General features: G+C 32.9%; 1 protein-coding gene across 2 annotated transcripts in view; it reads left to right on the top strand.

The window, feature by feature from the left end:
* Positions 1-3,570: 3,570 nt before the first annotated feature.
* Positions 3,571-21,819, top strand: part of LOC106668960 (dopamine D2-like receptor) — a 291,887-nt gene continuing 273,638 nt past the window's right edge. For both annotated transcript variants that reach the window (XM_024228681.1, XM_024228680.1), the window contains exon 1: positions 3,571-3,625. In XM_024228681.1, coding sequence (XP_024084449.1) covers positions 3,602-3,625 — 24 coding nt within the window. In that variant the 5' untranslated portion in view covers positions 3,571-3,601. The remainder of the gene's footprint in view (positions 3,626-21,819) is intronic.

Below are 21,819 nucleotides of genomic sequence, written 5' to 3'. Positions count from 1 at the left end.
GTTTAAAAATTTGCTTAGAAAGAAGGCCTCTTTTCTTTAAAAATAGAAGCCATACCACATCATAGAGGGACGACACATTGCCCAGAAAACGTAGCACTCGGTATAGTGAAAATAGATAAATTTCTCATAGAACATTTCCATTTTTTTTAACATTTCACATTACTAAAATATACGGTAAATAAGCATGTTTGGCCGGAAGCTCTTGAGACACATATTACATAGCAGAATATTTCGTACTCAATCTATCCAGAATTTGTTATAAAAATAAGAAATATCCGGATTTCATCACTGTACGGGAGTAAACATTCTTAAGAAAGAATGCTGGTACGACTGATCAATTTACTTGATTAATTGTCTTTATGTTAAATTTATTTGAAAAGTTTTACTTTATTTTATCATATTAATAACTCAATAAAGCTCTATTTAAAAAACAATTGTAACTAGACGGTGATTATTTCCTCAGAATTATTTAAATATCTATCATTCTCTGGGGAGCGATTTATGTCCTTAGGTTTAAGTGAAAATTAAGCAAATAGATATTGAGTAAAGGATTGACCGAGGAATGCGCACTATTGATGAGAAGGGTTCATTTTGCATAACAAACAGGCAAGTAAAGGGTTGCTGGCTAAGATGGGACAGTCCATTGCCCGGGAGCCAATAACCCTCCATCCCGCAATCCCCAACATAATGCTCCCTTCACCAAATCAAATCCCTCCAGACGTTGTCTTCCATTGATTTGCCTAAAGCAAACAACAGCGTTGGTACCGCAGGTAAAAGCCGCAATAACAAATGCTCCCCTATTCCCTACCTTTCTTCACCATCGCGCCCGACACAGTTCCGTGCAATCAAGAAACACGTTTGAATATTTTCACCCTCTCGAGGCTCCCCTCTTTCCAGTTTTATATGGCCTGAGCTGTGTAAAATATCGTCCGCCCCTTTGGGTAGATGTGAAGTAAGGTAAGGGCCTAATAAATATCACTTTCCTCTCACTAAGTATGGCTAGAGAGATTTGGTTATGGAGATTTTTTCATATCAACTTCCCATCCATTTCAATACTGAAATGTATCGGGCCATAAAAATACCTAAATATTTGAAAAGGATATATCTTAATAACAGTAAAAAACTCATTGTGTATCTAACTATGAAGAAAACATATGTTTTAAATCATTTTAAGTAATTCAAAAATTAAACCTTTATGAATATAGTTGCCAAAAGACAATAAAGAAAGTTTATTTTTCTGTCTGAGTTTAAATAAAAGTTATTGGGCTTGCATACTAATTATTGCGGCTACGAGGATCGACCTGCAAACCTAATTAATCCAGGAGGATAAACCTGCTAATCTTTGCATAATGAAAAAGTGATCGAGGATGAGACTGAACTGTGAAGTATGCAATTCTTTCACCACTTCAAAGAGTTAGAGAAAAATAGTTATATCTGATTTCAGCTAGTAAAGATAAACCCAGAAAATCGAGACATTTCAATACAAAGGCAACGTCTTTCAGCAGTAGATTTTTGGTTTGTTTTTTGAGCCGTGGTTTGTACAATAGAAACTAGTTTCCTTCAGAAAAAATATTTAAAATATCAATTCAAATATGCAATGAATGTGTAATCAAACATCAATATGAAGGCTTTACAAATCTACGTTTTAATTAGTTATGGCACTCGGGCAAAGTTAGCTACAAAATCCTACGGCTAAAGGAAAATCATTTGCACACAACTGTTATAAATAAAGACGGAATTTTTAATAAAGTCCAGTAAAATACTTCAATAAGTGTAACAAATTCCCATTTTGCATAGTAAAAATGGTCATTCTTGTCGTAAACATTGCGTATGAAATGATTATTTATTTCGTAATCAATCGATCATACTCTTTTTAAAACATACAAACAAATGTTCTAAAAATGTACATTTAAATTTTGGATTCAAATTCAAAATATACTACTAGATAACGACAATTAAGTAAGGTTTAAAATGTGCAAAACGTGAGCATAAAATATATATATCAACATACAATAAACATAATACAATAAACGTTAACTAGTAAAAATATTATTACCACTTAATTTATTGATAAAAAGATTTGATTTAAATATGGATTTAATTAATTTTTTTATGCTATGCTTTTGTCATTAAGTATGTGTTTCAAAAACGAGAAAAGACTCTCTTTACATCTCTATTAATGTACATTGTCTGTATTAACACATTTTTACAGCCCGTATTACATACAATTTTTTTGCCATCGACCTTTGGTTCGAAGTAGCCCTGTAGCCACCTCTTTTCAACTTAAAATTATGATTTTTTACGTGTTTATGCTATATTCCCAAGAAATACTGTAAAGTTAAACGTAAGATATACGCATCAACTGATGGAACAGAAGTGTTTTATTAAAAAAATAAAATAATTCGTTGGCTCAATACCGTTATCCCATTAAAATAATGTTTAATTTTGGTTTCATACATAATTTTCTAAATTGCAATATTTTTATAAAAAAACGTAAAAACGTAAGATTTCCGACACAATGTAAGTAGTATCAAAAGTCCATCCTTTAATTTTCCAGTTTCTCTGTTGGTTTCATTGCCATTCATTCAAAGTTATCAAACAGAAGATTCAATTGGACGAGGATCTAACATCAGTTATACTTTCGGATTTTAGATTGAATTGCCTTTAAATCTCCTTCAAAAGTGATTTTTATCTAGCATTACACCCATTAGAGAAAGCTATGTTTTTTATTTTTGGGCAAAGTGCTTTCGGTTAGCTTGCTTTCATTTTGGGAAACCCCATACAACACATAAAACTTAAAACGGTGCCAGAAATAACTAAGACAAATTCAAAATAAAATACATATTTACAAAATTTGAAATTTTTTCTATTCCAATAATTACTGAGAATAATAACTGTATTTTTAGTTATTCAATTTATTATTACATGACTTGACTGTAAATGAATTACCGAATTTTGTAAAAAATATTTTGATTATTATTCATATAAACAATGGTAATATACAGCTGTTTATTGTAAATATTACAATCATGCGAGATTTGTAAATTATCCTTCAATGTCTGTAAATGAAATAATTTTTTTAAATGGCTTGAATAATATTAAACTATGATTATTTTGCAGGTTTTTATTATGGTAAATAATAACTCTTATTGGATTAGTTACGTTTATTTATTAAAAAATTTGTCTGTAATTAGTTTGCCAATTTTATTAAAAAAATTAATTACTACAAAAGATGATTCTTTACATATATTTGTTGTAAATTGAACTTTTTTATTTGAGACATTTAATGTGTTCTTCAAGCAAGAGAGTGTTTATGTTAAATTAGTGGAATTCATTAATAAAATTCATTATTACAAACAGCACGTCAACCTAAGCGTTTCTTTTTCTCTTAAAGAAATTACTGCCTGTAGAGCTTTGCTTTGTAATGGAACAGGAAACGCTTTGGTGTATAAGTGAGAAGTTTATGTTGAAATATCATTTTTTATGTTTTTTAATATCAGATTTTTGTTTTTTCCTATTTGCCTTTCAGAAACAGTTTTGTGATTCAATCTCATATCTTTTCTAGACATTTTTTCATCGCGGATGGTTCCACCTGAAGCGAATGGCTCTTCTGCCCGAGAAACAGGTCGGATATTGAATTTAATTGATGTTGACCTCAAACCTATTTTAATTTTTTATGCTTGGATAAGTCCTGAAAGTCATTGTGCCCAATATCCTGCAACTTTGTTCTCCCCCTTGATGGCGGATGTGTTTTCCATGTTGATCACTTTTATTAAATTAACCTTTTTTTATTTCTCCGATACCTGAAAACGTTCATCCTTGATTGTCAGACACCATTTTCTGTTTGACAGTTGTGCCGCTTTAATGACAAATGTGATGAAGGAGTGTTTCTGCTTTGTGTTTATCTTTTTTGTTTGATCTTTGGACCGAGGATTCAACAGCATGCCAACCGTATCTTTTGCATAATGCGTCAAATTGTTCGACTAGCTGATGGATGTTCCTTTCCTTCTGTGCCTGCGTGTAATCCCACGATGCAATTTTTATCCCTTTAGGAAGACCGTAATCTTGTCCGACTTTAATAAAAATGAACGGAGGGGTGAATTTTCCGTAAGGCGTGATACGGAATTACGATAAAAGAAGAGAAAATTGTTGATTTTGAATAAAGGCTGCATATGGCGCCTGAGGGAGAAACATCTGTAAGAAAGGGCCTCAGATTAATTTCTCTTTACACCAGAGCGCCCACAACTGTTCCCTCGGGACATATTTGGAGAGAGGTGATAAACCCTATCTCTCCCTCTCACTCTCACTTTTCCCTCCTGTAGTACCCCTTTCTCCTATTATCCCTTTTTGTTATCTAGATTTTTCATCGTCAGGCTCTTGTTCCCGTTATTAGCACGTCTCGAGTTGAAATTTATAGAAGGAAATGATTACAATAACAATTAACCCTTCTCTGGAGTTCCCTCGAACATATATCTTTCGAACTCTCTCTCTTAATAGCTCCTGCTTTTATTTGTTCTATTTTTATCAAATAAACTCACTTAATTTTATTACATTATAAACTAGATCGGATGGGTTACATTTATTTAAACTTAATTAAAAAAGCGCTATGATAAATGATTATTACATGCGTAATTAAGTTTAAGCGAATATTCTATTCGTTCAGTGATAATGGTTAAAAGAGCCGCCATTTCGCCTCATTATTAATTACACACATTAAGCCCCTGAAAATGGTTGAATTGTTAAGAAGAAATTCATATTTCGTTGTTAACTTTGCTATTATAATCAACAAAGTGTAATATTTAGCGACCATTAAGTAATGATTATTTAGAGATTGCGAGATGCGGTATGGTGTGACGGCGGTTTAGAAAAACATTTTCTTCATCGTGGCACGTTTCGACCTTTATTGAAATCATTTCAGAGTCTGTGATTTATAACCATTTCTAAAATATACAAATACATGCAAGATATGAAAATGAGTTTTTACAATGTTGTACACAATATGGGTAATCACGATATTTGTGTTAACACTTTCACTCTGTTCGGTCCTGTTAGATCGAGAAAAATGATAACGTTGACTTGTAAGAATCGTCTAGTTAACATTGCTCGATCTAACAGGCCAGGGCCAATGTTAGATGTTAGTTGTTGATAAATCGTGAGATGCGGTCTGGTGTGATGTTGGTTTCAGAAAAACATTTTCTTTATCGTGACAACGTTTCGACCTTTATTGGGATCATCTTCAGGGCTGAAAGTGTAGGGCACTCTCAACACGGCACGCAAGAATGGCAATATTACACAGAAGACAAACACTTTGAGCCCTGAAGATGATCTCAATAAAGATCGAAACGTGGGCACGATAAAGAAAATGTTTTTCTGAAACCTATATCACACCAGACCGCATCTCACGATTTATCAACAACTAACATCTAACATTGGCCCTGGCCTGTTAGATCGAGCAATGTTAACTAGGCGATTCTTACAAGTCAACGTTATCATTTTTCTCGATCTAACAGACCTCACGATTTCTGAATAATTATCGATTAACGGTCACTAACCACCTCACACGTTAGATGTTAGTTCGAAAATGTAGTCACATTGCTAGTCGTTAGGGCGTCGGTAACCAACATGGCAGCCAGGAATTTAACAGCTGTTTTTTTTGTTTACACGTAATTTTTCTTAAATACGTACTTATTTAATCAGATTAACACTTTTTTTTTTAAATTTCTGACCTGTCCTTATATTGTCATTCATAATAGATACATCCCATATTCTATAAAGGGCTTAGGTAACAAATATGGCAGCCATGAATTTAACAGCTGTTTTTTGTTTACACGTATTTTTATTCTTAAAGATGCATTAATTAAGTCAGACCAATACTTTTCTTTTGTTAATTTCTGACCTGTCCTTATACTCTCATTCATAATTGATACATCCCATATCCTATAAAGGGCTTAGGTAACAAATATGGCAGCCATGAATTTAACAGCTGTTTTGTTTTGTTTATACGTAATTTTTCTTAAATACGCACTTATTTAATCAGATTAACACATTTTTTTTTTAAATTTCTGCCCTGTCCTTATACTGTCATTCATAATAGATACATCCCATATCCTATAAAGGGCTTAGGTAACAAATATGGCAGCCATGAATTTAACAGCTGTTTTCTGTTTACACGTATTTTTATTCTTAAAGATGCATTAATTAAGTCAGACCAATACTTTTATTTTGTTAATTTCTGAACTGTCCTTATACTCTCATTCATAATTGATACATCTCCTACCTTATAAAGTTGTAGGCTGTTTGACGTTGGGGTACAAAATAGGTTGTACAAGATACCGGCACGAATTTAAAAGCGTGTCGTTATTTAGTACTTTTCGAGTGCATAGAAAGCATTTCGAATGAAAGAGTTTTTTATTAACTTTTGGCATTATACAATTTAACACAAAATAAAACCAAACCATACAACAACAAGCCTTCAAAGACTAGGATTGGCTCTACCAATCGCCATACGCAGCATTGCGGAAAAATTAACGTTCAACATGCCAAGAAAAGAAGGGAGCGTTCACGATCTTACTGAACTTTTTCTATTCGAGTTAATACGAGTTACCATCTTACAAACATCGTGAATACCCCGAATATAGAAATTTTAGATTTAATCCCCCATGATTAATAAATAACATATCAAATGATCGATTGACCATTGTTTTCAGCGTAAAACATTCTGTTAGATGATATGTCAAGATGAACAGGGTCGTATTTGATATTGGGAAGTTGTACTGGGCCTGATGTATAATTTTTCTTCAAAAAATATAGACATTTGAAATTAGATTAAAAAATATGAAACACGTACGACAATTAAAATCAATATCTACATTTTACAAAAACGTATAAATAAAATATATATAAAAATAAAGGTTGACGATATCATTGAAATTTATAAATGCCGTTAAAACTTTCGAAGTATAAATATAAATTAAAAGTTTCAATTAATCCTACTTTGTGGAGGAATAAATTTTAGTTAAGTTGCTCTCATAAAATATGTTAATCCTCAAAAGACATCGTGGCAAGTTGGAAAATTAAAAAAAAATTTATTTGTGATAAAAAAAACAATACAACTTTATCTTTCAGTAATTAAATAATACATCAATCTCAACAAAAATACGATGCCAATTACTAAATTGTAAATTGTAACTCATTTATGAAAGAAAATTCAAACCATGCACCCATCTCCATTTTGTACAAGAATCAAATTCTTAAACTAAATGAATCAATGTTAGTATTATTATTAAGATTACAAAAGGAATATATATATATATATATATATATATATATGTGTGTGTGTGTGTGTGTGTGTGTATTGAATTGAACAGCTTGAATAGTTGTAAGTATATTTTATTTTTCGTATTGCCTACTAATTCCCTTAAACTATTGATATTGAACCACAAAATTAAACTTGATGTTTTCAAAACTCCGTACTACAAGAAAGTAGAAATGTATCTCATGTTGTACACATAATTTTATGTTTGGCTATAAGTAATTGCAATATAAAATTTACAGCACAAACAGCGTAAAAAACTAAAAACACACTAAAAGTGCATAATTAGTAAGCACAAATAGTTTATCCCTTTATTCAATGAGGTTTGTATATTTTCATATCTCAAGAAAAGAAGGAAGTAAAAAATTGTAGAATATCACCAACGTATCTTTGGGAGGAATTCCACGCAATGTAGTAGTTGAAAACTACTGCTGTCTGTCGCCTTCGAATTATCGTTTCATCTACTATTTAAAATCAATCTCAGTCGTCTTACGGTGATGAGTCGGTCAAGTAAGTTGTTATTTCCTAAGCGCGAGAAGTCGAAGTAATGGGGGCACTTGCTGTCAAGAGCCCTAGCCGCTGAAGAGTTCTTCACCTTAGTGCTATTGATCTTGCTCTCTAACAGACATGGCCCGAGGCTGTAACTGCATTATGTTAATTGCCCTAATTTGCCCAAGAAACACAAATTATTATGACAAAAGGGGAACTGGCAGTTCAGAGGGAAGGGTAGGTGAGAAAAACGAAAAACGTTAAAAATACGAATTTATTCTTTAAAATAATAAAGATTGATCATTTTGACTTAATTTTGTAATAGTAATATGTACGGATACATATACCGTTGGCTTTCACACTGGTTTAATATTACTGCCATATTGTGTTGGTATTAAATTGCCTCCCTGGTTCAGGCATGACCAGACTTAATTAAAGCTATTCCACGGGCAGAATGCTTTTGAATTACTTACTGATGCCGCGTTGGTATTTTGAATATGGATAACATAGACTCACCTGACTTGATAAAGTATCTTGTAACAATTGCCATGTTTACATTTAAAATTAGCAAATTGGACTTTTATTTACTTCACTATGCTTCTACCGTTCCTTCATATCCGCAGTGGGAAAAACTTTTGTTATAATCTTTATGTAAGCTATTGTTCGAAATGAAAAATTCAGTGTCACGAGCGGGATTCGAACCCGCGACCTTCGGCTAAATACGCCAATACGCCGCTGCTCTACCACTTGAGCTATCGTGACTTCGATCCACTCGGACACCAACTCCCTATCTCAACCTACCTTTCGAATTTTCCCTCCTTTTTGTCATTTTTCAAATCACGATTCGATTCTTGGCGACTTTCACATAGCTCATAATTCACGATAGCTCAAGTGGTAGAGTAGCAGCGTATTTAGCCGAAGGTCGTGTATTCGAATCCCGCTCGTGACAATGAGCTTTTCATTTCAACCATTACCTTATGTAAGAATTACTTAATTGAAAGAAGTTATTTGGTCAATCGGACCACGAAATATAATGGATTTTGTTATAATCTTATTACGTTAAATTCACTATTTTTCGTGGTCCGCTTGACCAACTAATATCATTCAATTAATTAAGGTTTTTAGTTCAGATAAAAAGTCAGTGTCACGAGCAGTATTCGAACCCACGACCTTCGGCTTGATACGCCGTTACTCTACCACTTGAGCTATCGTGACTTCGATCCACTCGGGCACTAACTTCCTACCCCAACCCCACCAGTTGAATTTTCCCTCCTTTTTGCCATTTTTCTTATTACGTTAGGCAAGTGGAGAAATTTTATAATTCTGCCAACAAAGATTATCAGTACATAGAGTGTACATTTAGTGCTACTTCATTGATAGAATGAAATAAAAATATCGATCAGTGAGTACAAACTTCATATATATACTAGCCAAAAATGATAATTCAATTATGGATTTTTTCTTTCTTCAGAGTCACAGGTGAACAAAATCTCTCTTTTATTCTTCATTTTTACGAAGGTTTGGAACAGGAAAGGTCAAAACCCTCGGGGTGCCGGTGTTTTTGAAAAAAAAAACAAAAAAAACATTTGTAAGTATTCATTAAATTCACTACTTTACATGTCTGTCAAATGTCGTGTAATCGGTTTGGATTCTCGACGACAATTGAAATGGCGACGGAGAGCTTTAGTGAAGTGTACTTCATTTTAATTCATTAATTTCACTAATTTCGTTTTCTTTTTTTTTTGAAAAATGGCAAAAGGAGGGAAAACTCATAAGGTGGGGTTGTGATGGGGAGTTGATGTCCGAGTGGATCGAGGTCACGATAGCTCAGGGGGTAGAGCAGCGGCGTATCTAGCCGAAGGTCGTGGGTTCGAATCCCTCTCGTGCCATTAACTTTTTTTCATCTCAACTAAATACCTTAATTAATTGTAATTTGTAGGTTTGTCGGGTTTGAATGCAGGGCCGCTGGATTCGAACCCGGGACCTTTACCTTACAGTTATGAGCGCCCTGTCAACGCCTAAACCGTTCGCCGCAATTGACTATTGTGAATTTACCTTGGTTGAGATTTATCGTGAGTTTTTGAGAATTAAAATTCATTAAGAGTTTTATCCGGATCGGTCAGGTTATAGGTAGAGAAGAAAACTAAAATTCAAATTTAAATCCACTTCAATGCCTGGCGTGCCTTCTTTTGACACAAAAACGCTTAGAAATATACAATACATTCTTTATTTCCAAACCTCAAAAAGTGCACGGTCCTTAACGTCGTTTAGTACTTTTCGGGGTTCCCTGTTTCTTATGTCTTTAGTCGTGAGATCAACTTTTCGATGGGACAGGCTTTTTTTCGTGCCAATATTTTACAGTCACAATGTTCATGCTCCAATTCCGATGAGACAATCGGCATGTTTCTGCGTATTTTTCCTTTTTTGAGGTGGTTTTTAAATAGGTAATGTCCGATATTAATTGCCTATTGAGAGAGTAGATTATTTTTCTGGTAGAGATATTGAGAAAGTCTTTAATAGTTTTGCATCTGATAAATTCATTAATAACGATATTAATTGTATTTTTAATACTATATTAATTGTATTTTTGTGCAAGTACGATTAGAGAACAGGAGAATGAAACTGCGCTTTTGTCAATCTTTCAGAGCCCATTATCTACCTCAAGTCATGTAGGAAATGGTAAATACATTTAAGTTGAAAACGAGATGGCGACCAGTAGATTATAAAGGATGCAGCTGGTGCTTTTTAACCTTCTTGAGGAAGTAATGTCGGGATTCAAGCTTTTAAGATGAGAGCGTTTTTTTACTTAGTTTTAGTTCAGAATAACAACATTCTAAATTCATTATTCAAATGCTTATTCTACAATTTATTCATTATTTTTTCTTTCCGCCCGGCTAGCTACCAAGGCTATTGCCAGGTTTAACGCTTATGAATTGTAATATTTTTCACAAGAATTGTGGTTTCTTTTCCTTTTCCTTTGAATTATGGGATCCTACTGTAAGCTCAACGGATCGATCACGTAGTTCATAAAACTTCAGAAAGCTTTCACACGTTTTCAGCTTTTGCGGAATGTGTATATCTCCTTCATCAGAACTGTTAAGTAATAATTAAAAGGAAACATGTGCCAACTAATAATTTATTTTAGGACAAATGTTTCTATAAGTTGGTCGTTTTTGATCATTTCGGTTTGTCTATCCTTGCTGGTTTACTGAGTTGCCATTTTAACCATTTTAAAAGTTGGTTCATAATTTTTTCACAACCGAATGACAGCTTTGTAAAAAAACATTTTCTTTTTTATACCGTTTCGATCTTTATTGAGATCATCTTTATTGCTTGGGATTTATAAACATTGTTTACATTTTACAAACACAGGTAGGATGTGGAAAATATGCATGTATTTGTAAAATTTCGACAATGTTTATAAATCCCAGGCCCTGATGATGATCTCAATAAAGATCGAAAAGTTGGCATGATAAAGAAAATGTTTTTCTAAAACCTACGTCACACCAGACCGCATCTCACGATCTCCGAATAATCATTGACTAATGGTCCCTAAACAACACACAAAATTGATGTACACAATATAGAAATTTTAGGTTTAATCCCAGGCCCTGAAATTGATCTCAATAAAGATCGAAACGTTGGCATGATAAAGAAAATGTTTTGCTAAAACCTACGTCACACCAGACGGCATCTAACGATCTCCGAATAATCATTGACTAATGGTCCCTAAACAACACACAAAATTGATGTACACAATATAGAAATTTTAGGTTTCATCCCAGAACCTGAAGTTGATCTCAATAAAGATCAAAACGTTAGCACGATAAAGAAAAGGTTTTTCTAAACTTACATCACCCAAGACCGCATCTCACAATCTCCAAATAATCAATTATTAACGATCACTAAATACTACACATTTAATTGTAAAATTTCTCTTCGTGGACCCAACAGTCAAGGTGGCAAATCAATCCAAAATGACAACAATAGGTAAATCTACCAAATTACAGATTCGCCATAATGCAGACCTCATGGAGAAATCTGGTAAATATTAAACCTTTATTTTAAATTTTGAAAGTTATTTTATTATTATTTCAAACAATTAATTTTGTTTCTTCTATACAAGCATTCTCGTTTTTAACGCTTTCATTGAAGTTTTGTCTGACCGTAAATCAAAAATTGTATGCCGCTCGATTTCCTAAAGTAATAATGCGCAAATATGTCTGTAAAATTTATAAAATTAAATCCACAATGTAGGACTTTAGCGAGAAGGGGCTAAGATTGTCCGTTTCTCAAAACTTTATCCTTGTGATGTATTTGTGGCATTGCGAATGCTAGACCGAATGCAACCGGGAAATTCAAAACAAAGGGCATTTCGGTATCTCCTCGTATGTCAAAATATATTTGAGGGATGTGCACAATATCTTCGGTTTTATTCTCAGATATGATTTTGCAATGTAATATCGTCCTATCAATTTTCTTACTATCCCGTTACACAAACCGTCTCCTATGCGTAATTTCTCAAGTATTTTTCCCATTTCCAACACCCCGCGGTACCTGAGGAAGACCGCTTACCGCCGGAATACCCCATTCTCCAGGAAATCTTGGTACGTACCTTAGGCTATTTACTTATTGATCCGTTCCTTGACATTCGAAGATAGGTAATATGAAAAGGCTGTCTCATTGCAAAACCTAAAAAGTGTTAATCATTGATTACGCCCAAGACGTATCATTAGTGTCGGGTGGCAGTACCAGTGTACTGCCCTCTCCCTGACGTTTTCCTTGTCGTACTAGAGCATATGTTTCTCAGATGTGGCAAGTTAGCTATGAATTTTTTTCTCTTTCCATCACCCCGCCGTACCTGAGGAAGACCCCATTAAGTTATTCGTATTTATAAATCTAAGGGACTTCCAATAAATGGAATAAAGTTACCTCCCAACACTTTTTCTTTCTGGAGAGCCCGCTGGTCGGTTTTAGCGGGAACAACATTTTCATTTTAAAACCTAAAACAAAAGGTCTTTCATTGCTAGTTTCCCCTTGCACACTTACATTTTCATCATTTTCTTTTCTATATATTTATATTATCTAAAATTTTCTAACTAAGAAAAGGAAAACATTCCGGAGCACTAAACCTAAAACCTATGCAATCATTATGCAATAATTAAATGAATAACGGTAGTAATATTCTAACAATAACAACAACATTTAAGACTTAGTAAGCAGAATAAACAGGGACTTGTTGATTTAAGCGTAGTTGAGGCAAAGTCTTTTAGTACTGCAAATGATTTGGTATCACAGACTAGTTTATGGAGATTAGGCGGCCATTCTGTTGAGGTGATGGTCTTTTGCAAACGTTTCTCAAGTACATAATTATACATCCAGCTTTTAAGTGCCGTTCTGGGAGGCAAACCCGAAGCTGTAATTGATTGTAAATATTGAATGGAATACTGTAAAGTTACGTTTTCATTTACGGCCTTGTCACCAGCTAGTGGCTCAGCATGATTTATGAAAATACACTTAACAATTTTGCCTGGCAGTCGTTTCACAATAAGATGATAGCTTTTTTTCACTACATCATTTCTAGCTGCTAATATAATTCTATTACTCATTTCTTCCTCAGATAAATCTAATGGATAAAATTCTTCATCAAATTATCGTATAACATTTTCTGTGTACTTTAAGTTTTTTTAATGACATTATTTCGGATATCTAATAACCAATCTGAGAATTCAGCGGAATCTCCATCCTAAACCCATTTCTTGGACAATTTGAATTGATGAGAGCTATTCAATAACAAACTATTTTTAAGAAATCTTCGTAAACTGGCAAAACTGGTAAACTGACTATCGTTAGTCACCAACCAGTATAAAAATTTTCCCAGCAAAGGCGCTAAATATAACGTGGTTTAAACTAAGAAAATGGTGTTAGAAAAGAAAAATGCTATTAAAACATTGACTTTATCCTCTTCCTATCTTTTTCTGTTTCTACACCATTCAGATCGTATGGTCCTTCTTTCTTTCATACTTGAGCAAAAACCTTGTCAATATTAAATCCATTACAGTTCGTGTTCCGATTCACTAATTAACTTTTTTCAATTAATTGGTTGAGATAAAATCACCGTACAAGTTGAAAAATGGCAAAAAGAAGGGAAAATTCAAAAGGTGAGGTTGTGATGGGAAGTAGGTGTCCGAGCGGATCGAAATCGCGTTAGGTCAGTGGTAGAGCAGCGACGTATTTAGCCGAAGTTCGTGGGTTCGAATCCCGCTCATGACGCTGAATTTTTTATCTCAACCAATCCCTTTCATAAAGATTAAATAATTGAAAAAAAAGTATTAATATTGTAGAAATATTTTGTGTTCTTTCTGATGAATTTAATATAGTTTATCTTGCCCGTAAGTGATTCTGACAAAATCGTACAACAAAATATATTTTACGGGATGTCTTCATCTGGCTGCATAGTGTCGAACCCGTAATTTGGTTGAAACCGATCGTTGTATGGCTTAAAAGTGTTAAGTTAAAGTTGCATTAATTAATTTATTCCACCGGACGTTTTTCCTTATTTTGCCATTATCGGTGTGGAGTGAAATGGACAGATAGCAAATTGGCACAACGCGTTTTACAGAAGAAACCAGCGAGATAATCTAAAAAAAGGAAGGTAATTATCGACTTCAAACGAGAAACATATATAGTTATCATAGTTTTCTACAAATAAAGGCACGAATAAAAAACAACATGTTACGAAGTAATTTTGACGAAGCAAAAACCTTTGCCGTTTTTTGTATTGAAATATCGACAAAACAAACATCAATGAAATGGTCTGTTTCCAAAGAAAACATGATTGCTCTCTGGTGGATCTTAATAGTAAAAACAAAACCGAAAATGCTTAATTTGTCTGTTTGTCTAGATTCATAAGACTTAGGCGTGAATGGCACGACTGGAATGTTATCGAAGCCTCCGATTCGATACAGAAATGAGTTATTGAAAGTAAACATTGAAATGAAAATCATTTCTTCCAATTAATTATCCATTTCGCTGGTTCTTAATGCAAGGGTAATTTATGCTTTGTAACTTCCAGTCGACACAATTCTGAGAGGTTTTGTTTGAAGGAAGTTAAATTAATTTCAGCTTGTAATTAAACACAGAGAAATGTAAACACAAACGTTTTGCCATTTTTCTCATTGTTAGCATAGAGAATTTCATAAGGCGGTTGTTTAACTTTCTTATCGGATAATTAACAAAAACTGCAAACGTATGACAATTTAACTTTGTTAAAAAATTAACATGATATTATTATTAAGTGAGAAGATACTTTTAAATTATTGTCGTTTTTCTAGAAAAACAATATTGGTTAAAATTTGTTTATGTATGAATTTAGGTTATTCCTTGCTTTCCAAATAGTATCCATACTTTTACCGGCTGTTGCATTACTTTCCCTGTCGTCTAAGAAGTTGGGGAACCATTTATCCCTGAGAAGAAATATTGCAACACAATCTGTTAGCAGGTGTGTAGGGTTTCACGTATTGTACAATTCACGGAAAATCTTCGCCTTTTCTCGCTTAAGACCTTTATTTTGGGTTTAGTTTTATAAATGTTACTGACTTATTTGCCCATTACTATATTACTTTAGGAAATCCGATGGCGAACGGGTTTTGATTTAAGGTCAAACAAAACAACCGCAAACTTGAGAAACAAGAATGCTTGTATAGTAGGAACAAAATCAATTGTTTGAAAGAAAAGTATTCAAGAATTAAGTAACCGTTATCTTATGTATAATTGGATACACAGACTCAACCTAACTTTTATCAATTCGCGGCTAAATCAATCACATATCTTGGGGGGAAAATAGAAAACCGAAGGGGTAATGGACCAATGCTAACCCAACGAGGAATGTCATTATAGTTAATTAAAAAATTAAAAAAATGGTGATTTAATCAAATATTGTTTGAATGGTTAAATCCTATGATCTTAGGTTTCATCTTTTCAGAAATCGCTTTTTTCATGAAACGTTTGGGTTTTTATATATATATATTCAGAAAAAATACATAATTTTTACCTTCAATAACACGTAAAATATTTACAAGAAATGTGTCTTTTTTTTTACTTAAAAACAATTTCATATTTACAACTGTAAAATAACACTCAAGCATGTCTGTTTTATTTAAACGTGCATTCCATGATATATAAACTATCTGAAATGATTAATATTGTATAAGTTAAAATTATTTGATATTGAATTGTCCGTGGTGCCCAACGTTTTGTCAAGTCGAGGATAATAAAGCGATTGCAACGATTTTATTATACACAAGTAAAAATATATCGCTTTCGTTAACCGTGGAACCTGTTCTATCCATATTTTCAACGTTACAAATTGAAATTGGGCACTGTCGACACGACACACAAGAATGGCACAATTACACAGAAGACAAACACTTTGAGCCCTGAAGATGATCTCAATAAAGATCGAAACGTTGGCACGACAAAGAAAATGTTTTTCTGAAACCTACATCACACCAGACCGCAACTCACGATTTCTAAATAAAAAAAGTTACAAATTGAATTGATTGGCGATTTGGAACAACTAAAGTATCATAAACTAAAACATATTATCAAATTTTTTGCCTCAGATTTTTTTTCGTTAAGCATAAAACTATTGATAATTTTGAAACTACTCCACCGATCTAGAAGAAACTTTACTAGGCTTCAGAACTATTCACATTTGACAGAACCAGTTAAAGTTGATCATCGGAAAAATTTGATGCTACAGATATAAATTAAAACTTTTTTCAACTTTTTTGATTGACCTACAATTTGAAATAGGTAAAACAAGAAATATTTACCTTTCCAACGGTTGTAATAATGTCCAATTTGGATAAAATCCAGTGATTGTGAATTTTCAAGTGAAAACCCTGAAATAAATTGCTTCTAGCAAATTCAATTCAAAAACCGTTTATTTTATAGTTTTTTTTAAATTTAAGTATTTTAAAATGCCATTAAAACGAATCTGAAATATTTAAAACTAACTTGTTTTGCATACATAAATGTAAGCATAATTTGGTTCTTGTCAATTTTTTACATATAATCGCATTTTATACATTTCTTCATATTGCCCTATGTATGTCCTCTTTTTCTACGTAAAAAATGCTTGAAATTAATGCACAAAATGCAGATTTTTTAAGAAAGTTGTTTAAAATAAAACATTTTTCTTACCTCCTAGGGCTCTGCCAAGAAAGCTTAGACGTCTCTATTATTTCCCAACCTAGAATGATCAAAAACGTTTTCAAGTAACTTGGTAATTCCAGAAGTTGACCACTTGCATAATTGCCAAATTATGCTTCAATCGATAAACAAAATAAATAAATAAAATTATCTGGCGTGCCTTTAAGCAAATATTATCTTGTCAAATCAGTATAAGCATCCTAGTTTATAAAAAGGTCAGAAAAACATTTGTATCTGCTTCTTTGTATAAAACGTAATATCGCAGATAAAGAAATTTTTTGTTGTTTAACTTTCACCTCTTTTTTATTTAATAATAAAACATTATATTATTGTAATACCATATTTAACAAGTTTAAATGATCGAATTTTGGTTTTGAAGATTATACTTTCTAAAAGTCCGTATTCTTGCTGTCTCGTTAAGTTTTGTGTTCGTGTGAATGTCAATTTCTTTCTGTTTTACTACATTGGTCATCGCCAGTTTTTTTTTCTTTGGCTTTCTCGCGTTTTAAATCTACTAATTTGTTTTATTTATTCTTCAGCCAAGTTATGATGTTTTATGATATAACGATTACCTACTCTTTTTCCTCACCCTACTTATAAACAGTTTAAATAATTTTAGAGTTTTTTAGTCATGCACATATGGCCTAAAAAGAATGTTGCGTTAACTAAAAAATAAATCAATATGTTTTTTGAACCAAGATGAAGGAAATGTACTAGCAAAATGTGATGACGTGACGAAAGTAAATTGTTATTCGTTGATAAATGCGTGCCTTTGTACAAAACAATGAATGGACCAAGTTGTAAAATAAATATATTTATGAAATAAAGCAGTCCGCCCGAGAACGCTTTCAAGACCTCACCTTTATGGTACTTTTACCAAGTTCACTCGGCGAGGAAATTTTGGCCCGAGTGCGTCGGAGCCACCAGCGTAAACAGCTCATCTACGTGGAAGAGTTTATACTCGGGTTTGTAACTTACATTAAGCATAAATACAACTCATGGGAAGGAAAAATTGAAAATTAAGAGTCGTAAAAAACGAGTGTTGAGCGATGAAAGCAACACAATCGATGGTTTTTTGCACACAAGATTGGGCTTAGGCTGTTGAGAATGTTATATGGAAGTACTTTTATTTTTATTTTATTAAAATACTTACGAAAACAGCAATAATAATTCATTTCGTGATTGGGTGCATTTATTGAAATTCAGATATTTTTTTTAATTAAATTTATTTATTAAAACTGGTCTTATTAGACCAACCATTAATTTTACAATAATATTATAGAATAAATAAATGTTTACATTCTCACAAACCCATTGGTACAATAAGATTTACATTTCACTATTCACTATTCACTTTTAACTACACAGGTTCAAATGGCTTTGTTCTTTTTAATCTTCTGACCATGTTTCGGTTATGTAAGAGTTTGGTCGCTTCCACATTCTCGTGCTGGCTGACGCGAGCCTGGTGTTTGGCGGCAAATCGTTGTATTTCCGCCGTGACTTCAGGGATCTTAATATCCCTATGAACGTCCTTATTCCTTATGTACCAAGGTGCATTGACCATGTTACGTAAGATTTTATTTTGGAGTGTTTGTATGGTTTTGATATTGCTGTGTTTGGTACAACCCCATAGTTTAATACCATATGTCCACATAGGCTTTATGACTTGTTTATATAATAATATTTTATTTTGTATAGCAAGGTTGGAGCCATGTCCTATCAACCAGTATAGTTGTCTATACCTTAAACCAATTTCCGTCCTTGTTTTCTTCACGTGTTCATATTTAGCTGAATCCCTGTATGGTATAGTAGTTCAATCGATTGTGAGCGACGGAACATGGTCCAATTTTTTGTTTGTAAAGATAAAATGAACTGATTTATGCTGATATAGCTTGATTTTTTGTCTATTCGTTTATCGTATTACAACCAATTTGAAGGATTTGGTTGAATGGTTGATAGTCGGTCCTACAGACCTCTTTGCCATCTGTAAAAGTTTCAATTTTTACTCCATCTATTTTCGGAAAATCACTGGCGTATAACAAGTAAAGAAGTTGACATGAAGTTAAAAATAATTATTTTCTGCGATCTTGGCGATCGTCAGTTCTTTGTCTTTCAAACTTGGGTAATGTTTAAGATGGTGTAATTGATATACATTAGAAATTGTTTTTACAACGACCCCTATTATATGGAACGACAAAACGTATAAAATCTCCGGTCCCGTGAAATGTCATAAGAAAACACATAGGGAATCGTTTATAACGAACTATCAGTTATAGTGGACAACACCAACAGTAACCCCAACTGCATAATGTTTGTAGGAAAGATTCTACCCCATCTTTTAACTATAAAAGTATAAACACGACGTTAGTGTCTTCTGTTGAAGAAAAATTCGCAATTCTTTCTCGGATCGAACCGGGAGATCGTGCAAGCAGTCTCCCAAGTGATATGGTAACGTCTCGTTCCAAAATTTGGGAAATTGTCAAAAAAAAGAGAAAATTGTCAAACAATTCAATAAATGCCATAAAGTTAAAAAAATATGGGAAAAAAGATTACAAATTACAATGATATTGTAGTCAAATAACTCCATTCATATTTGTACATAAATAAGTACATATATGTATTTATGTTTTAAAAACATTTATGTGTATAAATTACTTTAGCAGGTTAGTATGTATTTTGTACTTCCTCATAAACCTAGATATATTTTATGTAATTACCTGGATATATAATTAATATAATATATGTAATTTATGATGAAAGGTTCAGATATAACGAACTGTTCACTATAAACTAGTCATTGCTTATAGTTATACCGCTTATAACGCACACAATTTTATGAACCCCTGAAGTTAGTTATAAATTATTTATACTGTATCTGAATTGTTGTTAATTTGTTTGTTTATGAATGTTATTAGTATTCAATTAATTAAGGTTTTAAGTTGAGATAAAAAGTTAGTGTCACGAGCGGGATTCGAACCCACGACCTTCGGCTTGATACGCCGCTACTCTACCACTTGAGCTAACGTGACTTCGATCCCCTCGGGCACTAACTTCCCATTTAAACCCCACCTTTTTGAATTTTCCCTCCTTTTTGCCATTTTTCAAATGTCGTGTAATCGGATTGGATTCTCGGCGTGAAACTTAAAACCTTAATTAATTGAATGTTATTAATTGGTCAAGTGGACCACGAAAAATAGTGAATTTAAATGCTATTAGTGTTAAATGTGTTATCTTTGTTCCAAAAAGTCAAGTATGTTGGTAATTTTTCGTCCTTTTGGCACGTTGTGGTGCAATTTCATGCTTGTCTTTATTTATGACGGTTCATTGATGTTTTCAATGAGATGAATAGCGTTGTTTGATTTTCCGTCTTTGTCCATAAGTGATCTTATATGTTATTTGTATTTGTATTTCATTTTCGTCTTGTGTGTGCAATGTTCTTGCCTTTGCGTTTGCTATCTCGTAATAACATTTTTGAGAAGTTGGTTGGGTACTTTTCAATGATATGACTAAGTAGTTTCCGATAGTGTTTGTGGACTTACGTCTGTTTTAACGCCTAGTTTATTAAATCAATTTTATAAAGTGTACGTATGTTTCCTAATGTAATCCTGGAAATATCGAACAACTAAAACTCTACCTTTGTTCATTAGAAATGAAACATTAATCATAAATCCTGAGTAGCATCGTATTATTCTAACGACCATCGATTATGTATAAAAGGGGCATTTTGTAGCTTTAATTTTGATTATTCAATTCGCTAGTTTATCAGTGCGGGATGCGGTCAACCCTATCTAAATAAATAAAGCTTAATCAGCAATCAGTAAAGCTTAACGCTGGTTAAATCTGTCGGCCAATTATTTCTCTCCAGCTTCATTAATCATTTTATGTATTGAAAAATGATTAAAAATAGATACCTTTTCTTCTCTACAAAAAGCGATAAAAGTCTACATACAACACCAGGTATACGAATAGGACTAAGAGTAATATTACAATATTATATGTCACATAATGTGTACAGATGTTAAATATAAAAATGTACAAATCTTCGCTAAAAAATAAGTTAAGAATAATTTCAAAAAGTAGAGTTTCTTGGAAATGGATAATGACAGTAAGAAAACTATTTCAAAACGAGGATTTGAATTTTTTGAGCGATGCCAAAATCGTTTAGTTGTGTCTCAGTTGGCAGAATACGACTTGTAATATTCAATCACAAGACTGGCGAAGAGTGAAAGCAGGCCCAGGAAGTAGGGTAGGAATCCTCATGGGACCTCTAAACCAGGATTGATCGTCTCCCTGTTCACGTACCTGTAATGGAGTGAACTTGTACCTCTGGCAATTTTCCATCTAATATCATATTTTAGAGGCAAAAATTGCTCAGATATGAATAAATACGGAGTTAATTTTCTCCTTTGTAATTAGAGCCGTGGCGTAGGTTTTAATAAAATATTGTCAGGGGAATTATGAGGTCAAATTGCGACAGAAGTAGAACGTGAGAAAATGTTTGTGGAAGAAAAAGGTTCTCGTATTTACCATGAAAACTTATTTGTTTATAGATGTAGTTGTTTGTTATAAATTGATGTATAAATTTATTTAAACGAATTTGACAAACAATCTAAGTGTCCGTAGAGACAAACGCAGTTTTTTTAGTTTCCATGTAAATAAGAAAACAAGCATTCAATAAAACGATAAAATGTTATTGTATACATTACGTCATAATATATTAGTATAAAAAAAGTTTGTGAAATATTTTTGCAAAGTGAGGATTTATAAATATATTTATGAACTGAACAATGGTTAATTAATGA

This window comes from Cimex lectularius, unplaced genomic scaffold (assembly GCF_000648675.2).
Source record: "Cimex lectularius strain Harlan isolate CLEC.00 unplaced genomic scaffold, Clec_2.1 scaffold148, whole genome shotgun sequence".
Lineage (NCBI taxonomy): Eukaryota > Metazoa > Arthropoda > Insecta > Hemiptera > Cimicidae > Cimex > Cimex lectularius.
Note: the sequence above shows the minus strand (reverse complement) of the source record. Positions and strands in the feature narration are given on the sequence as shown.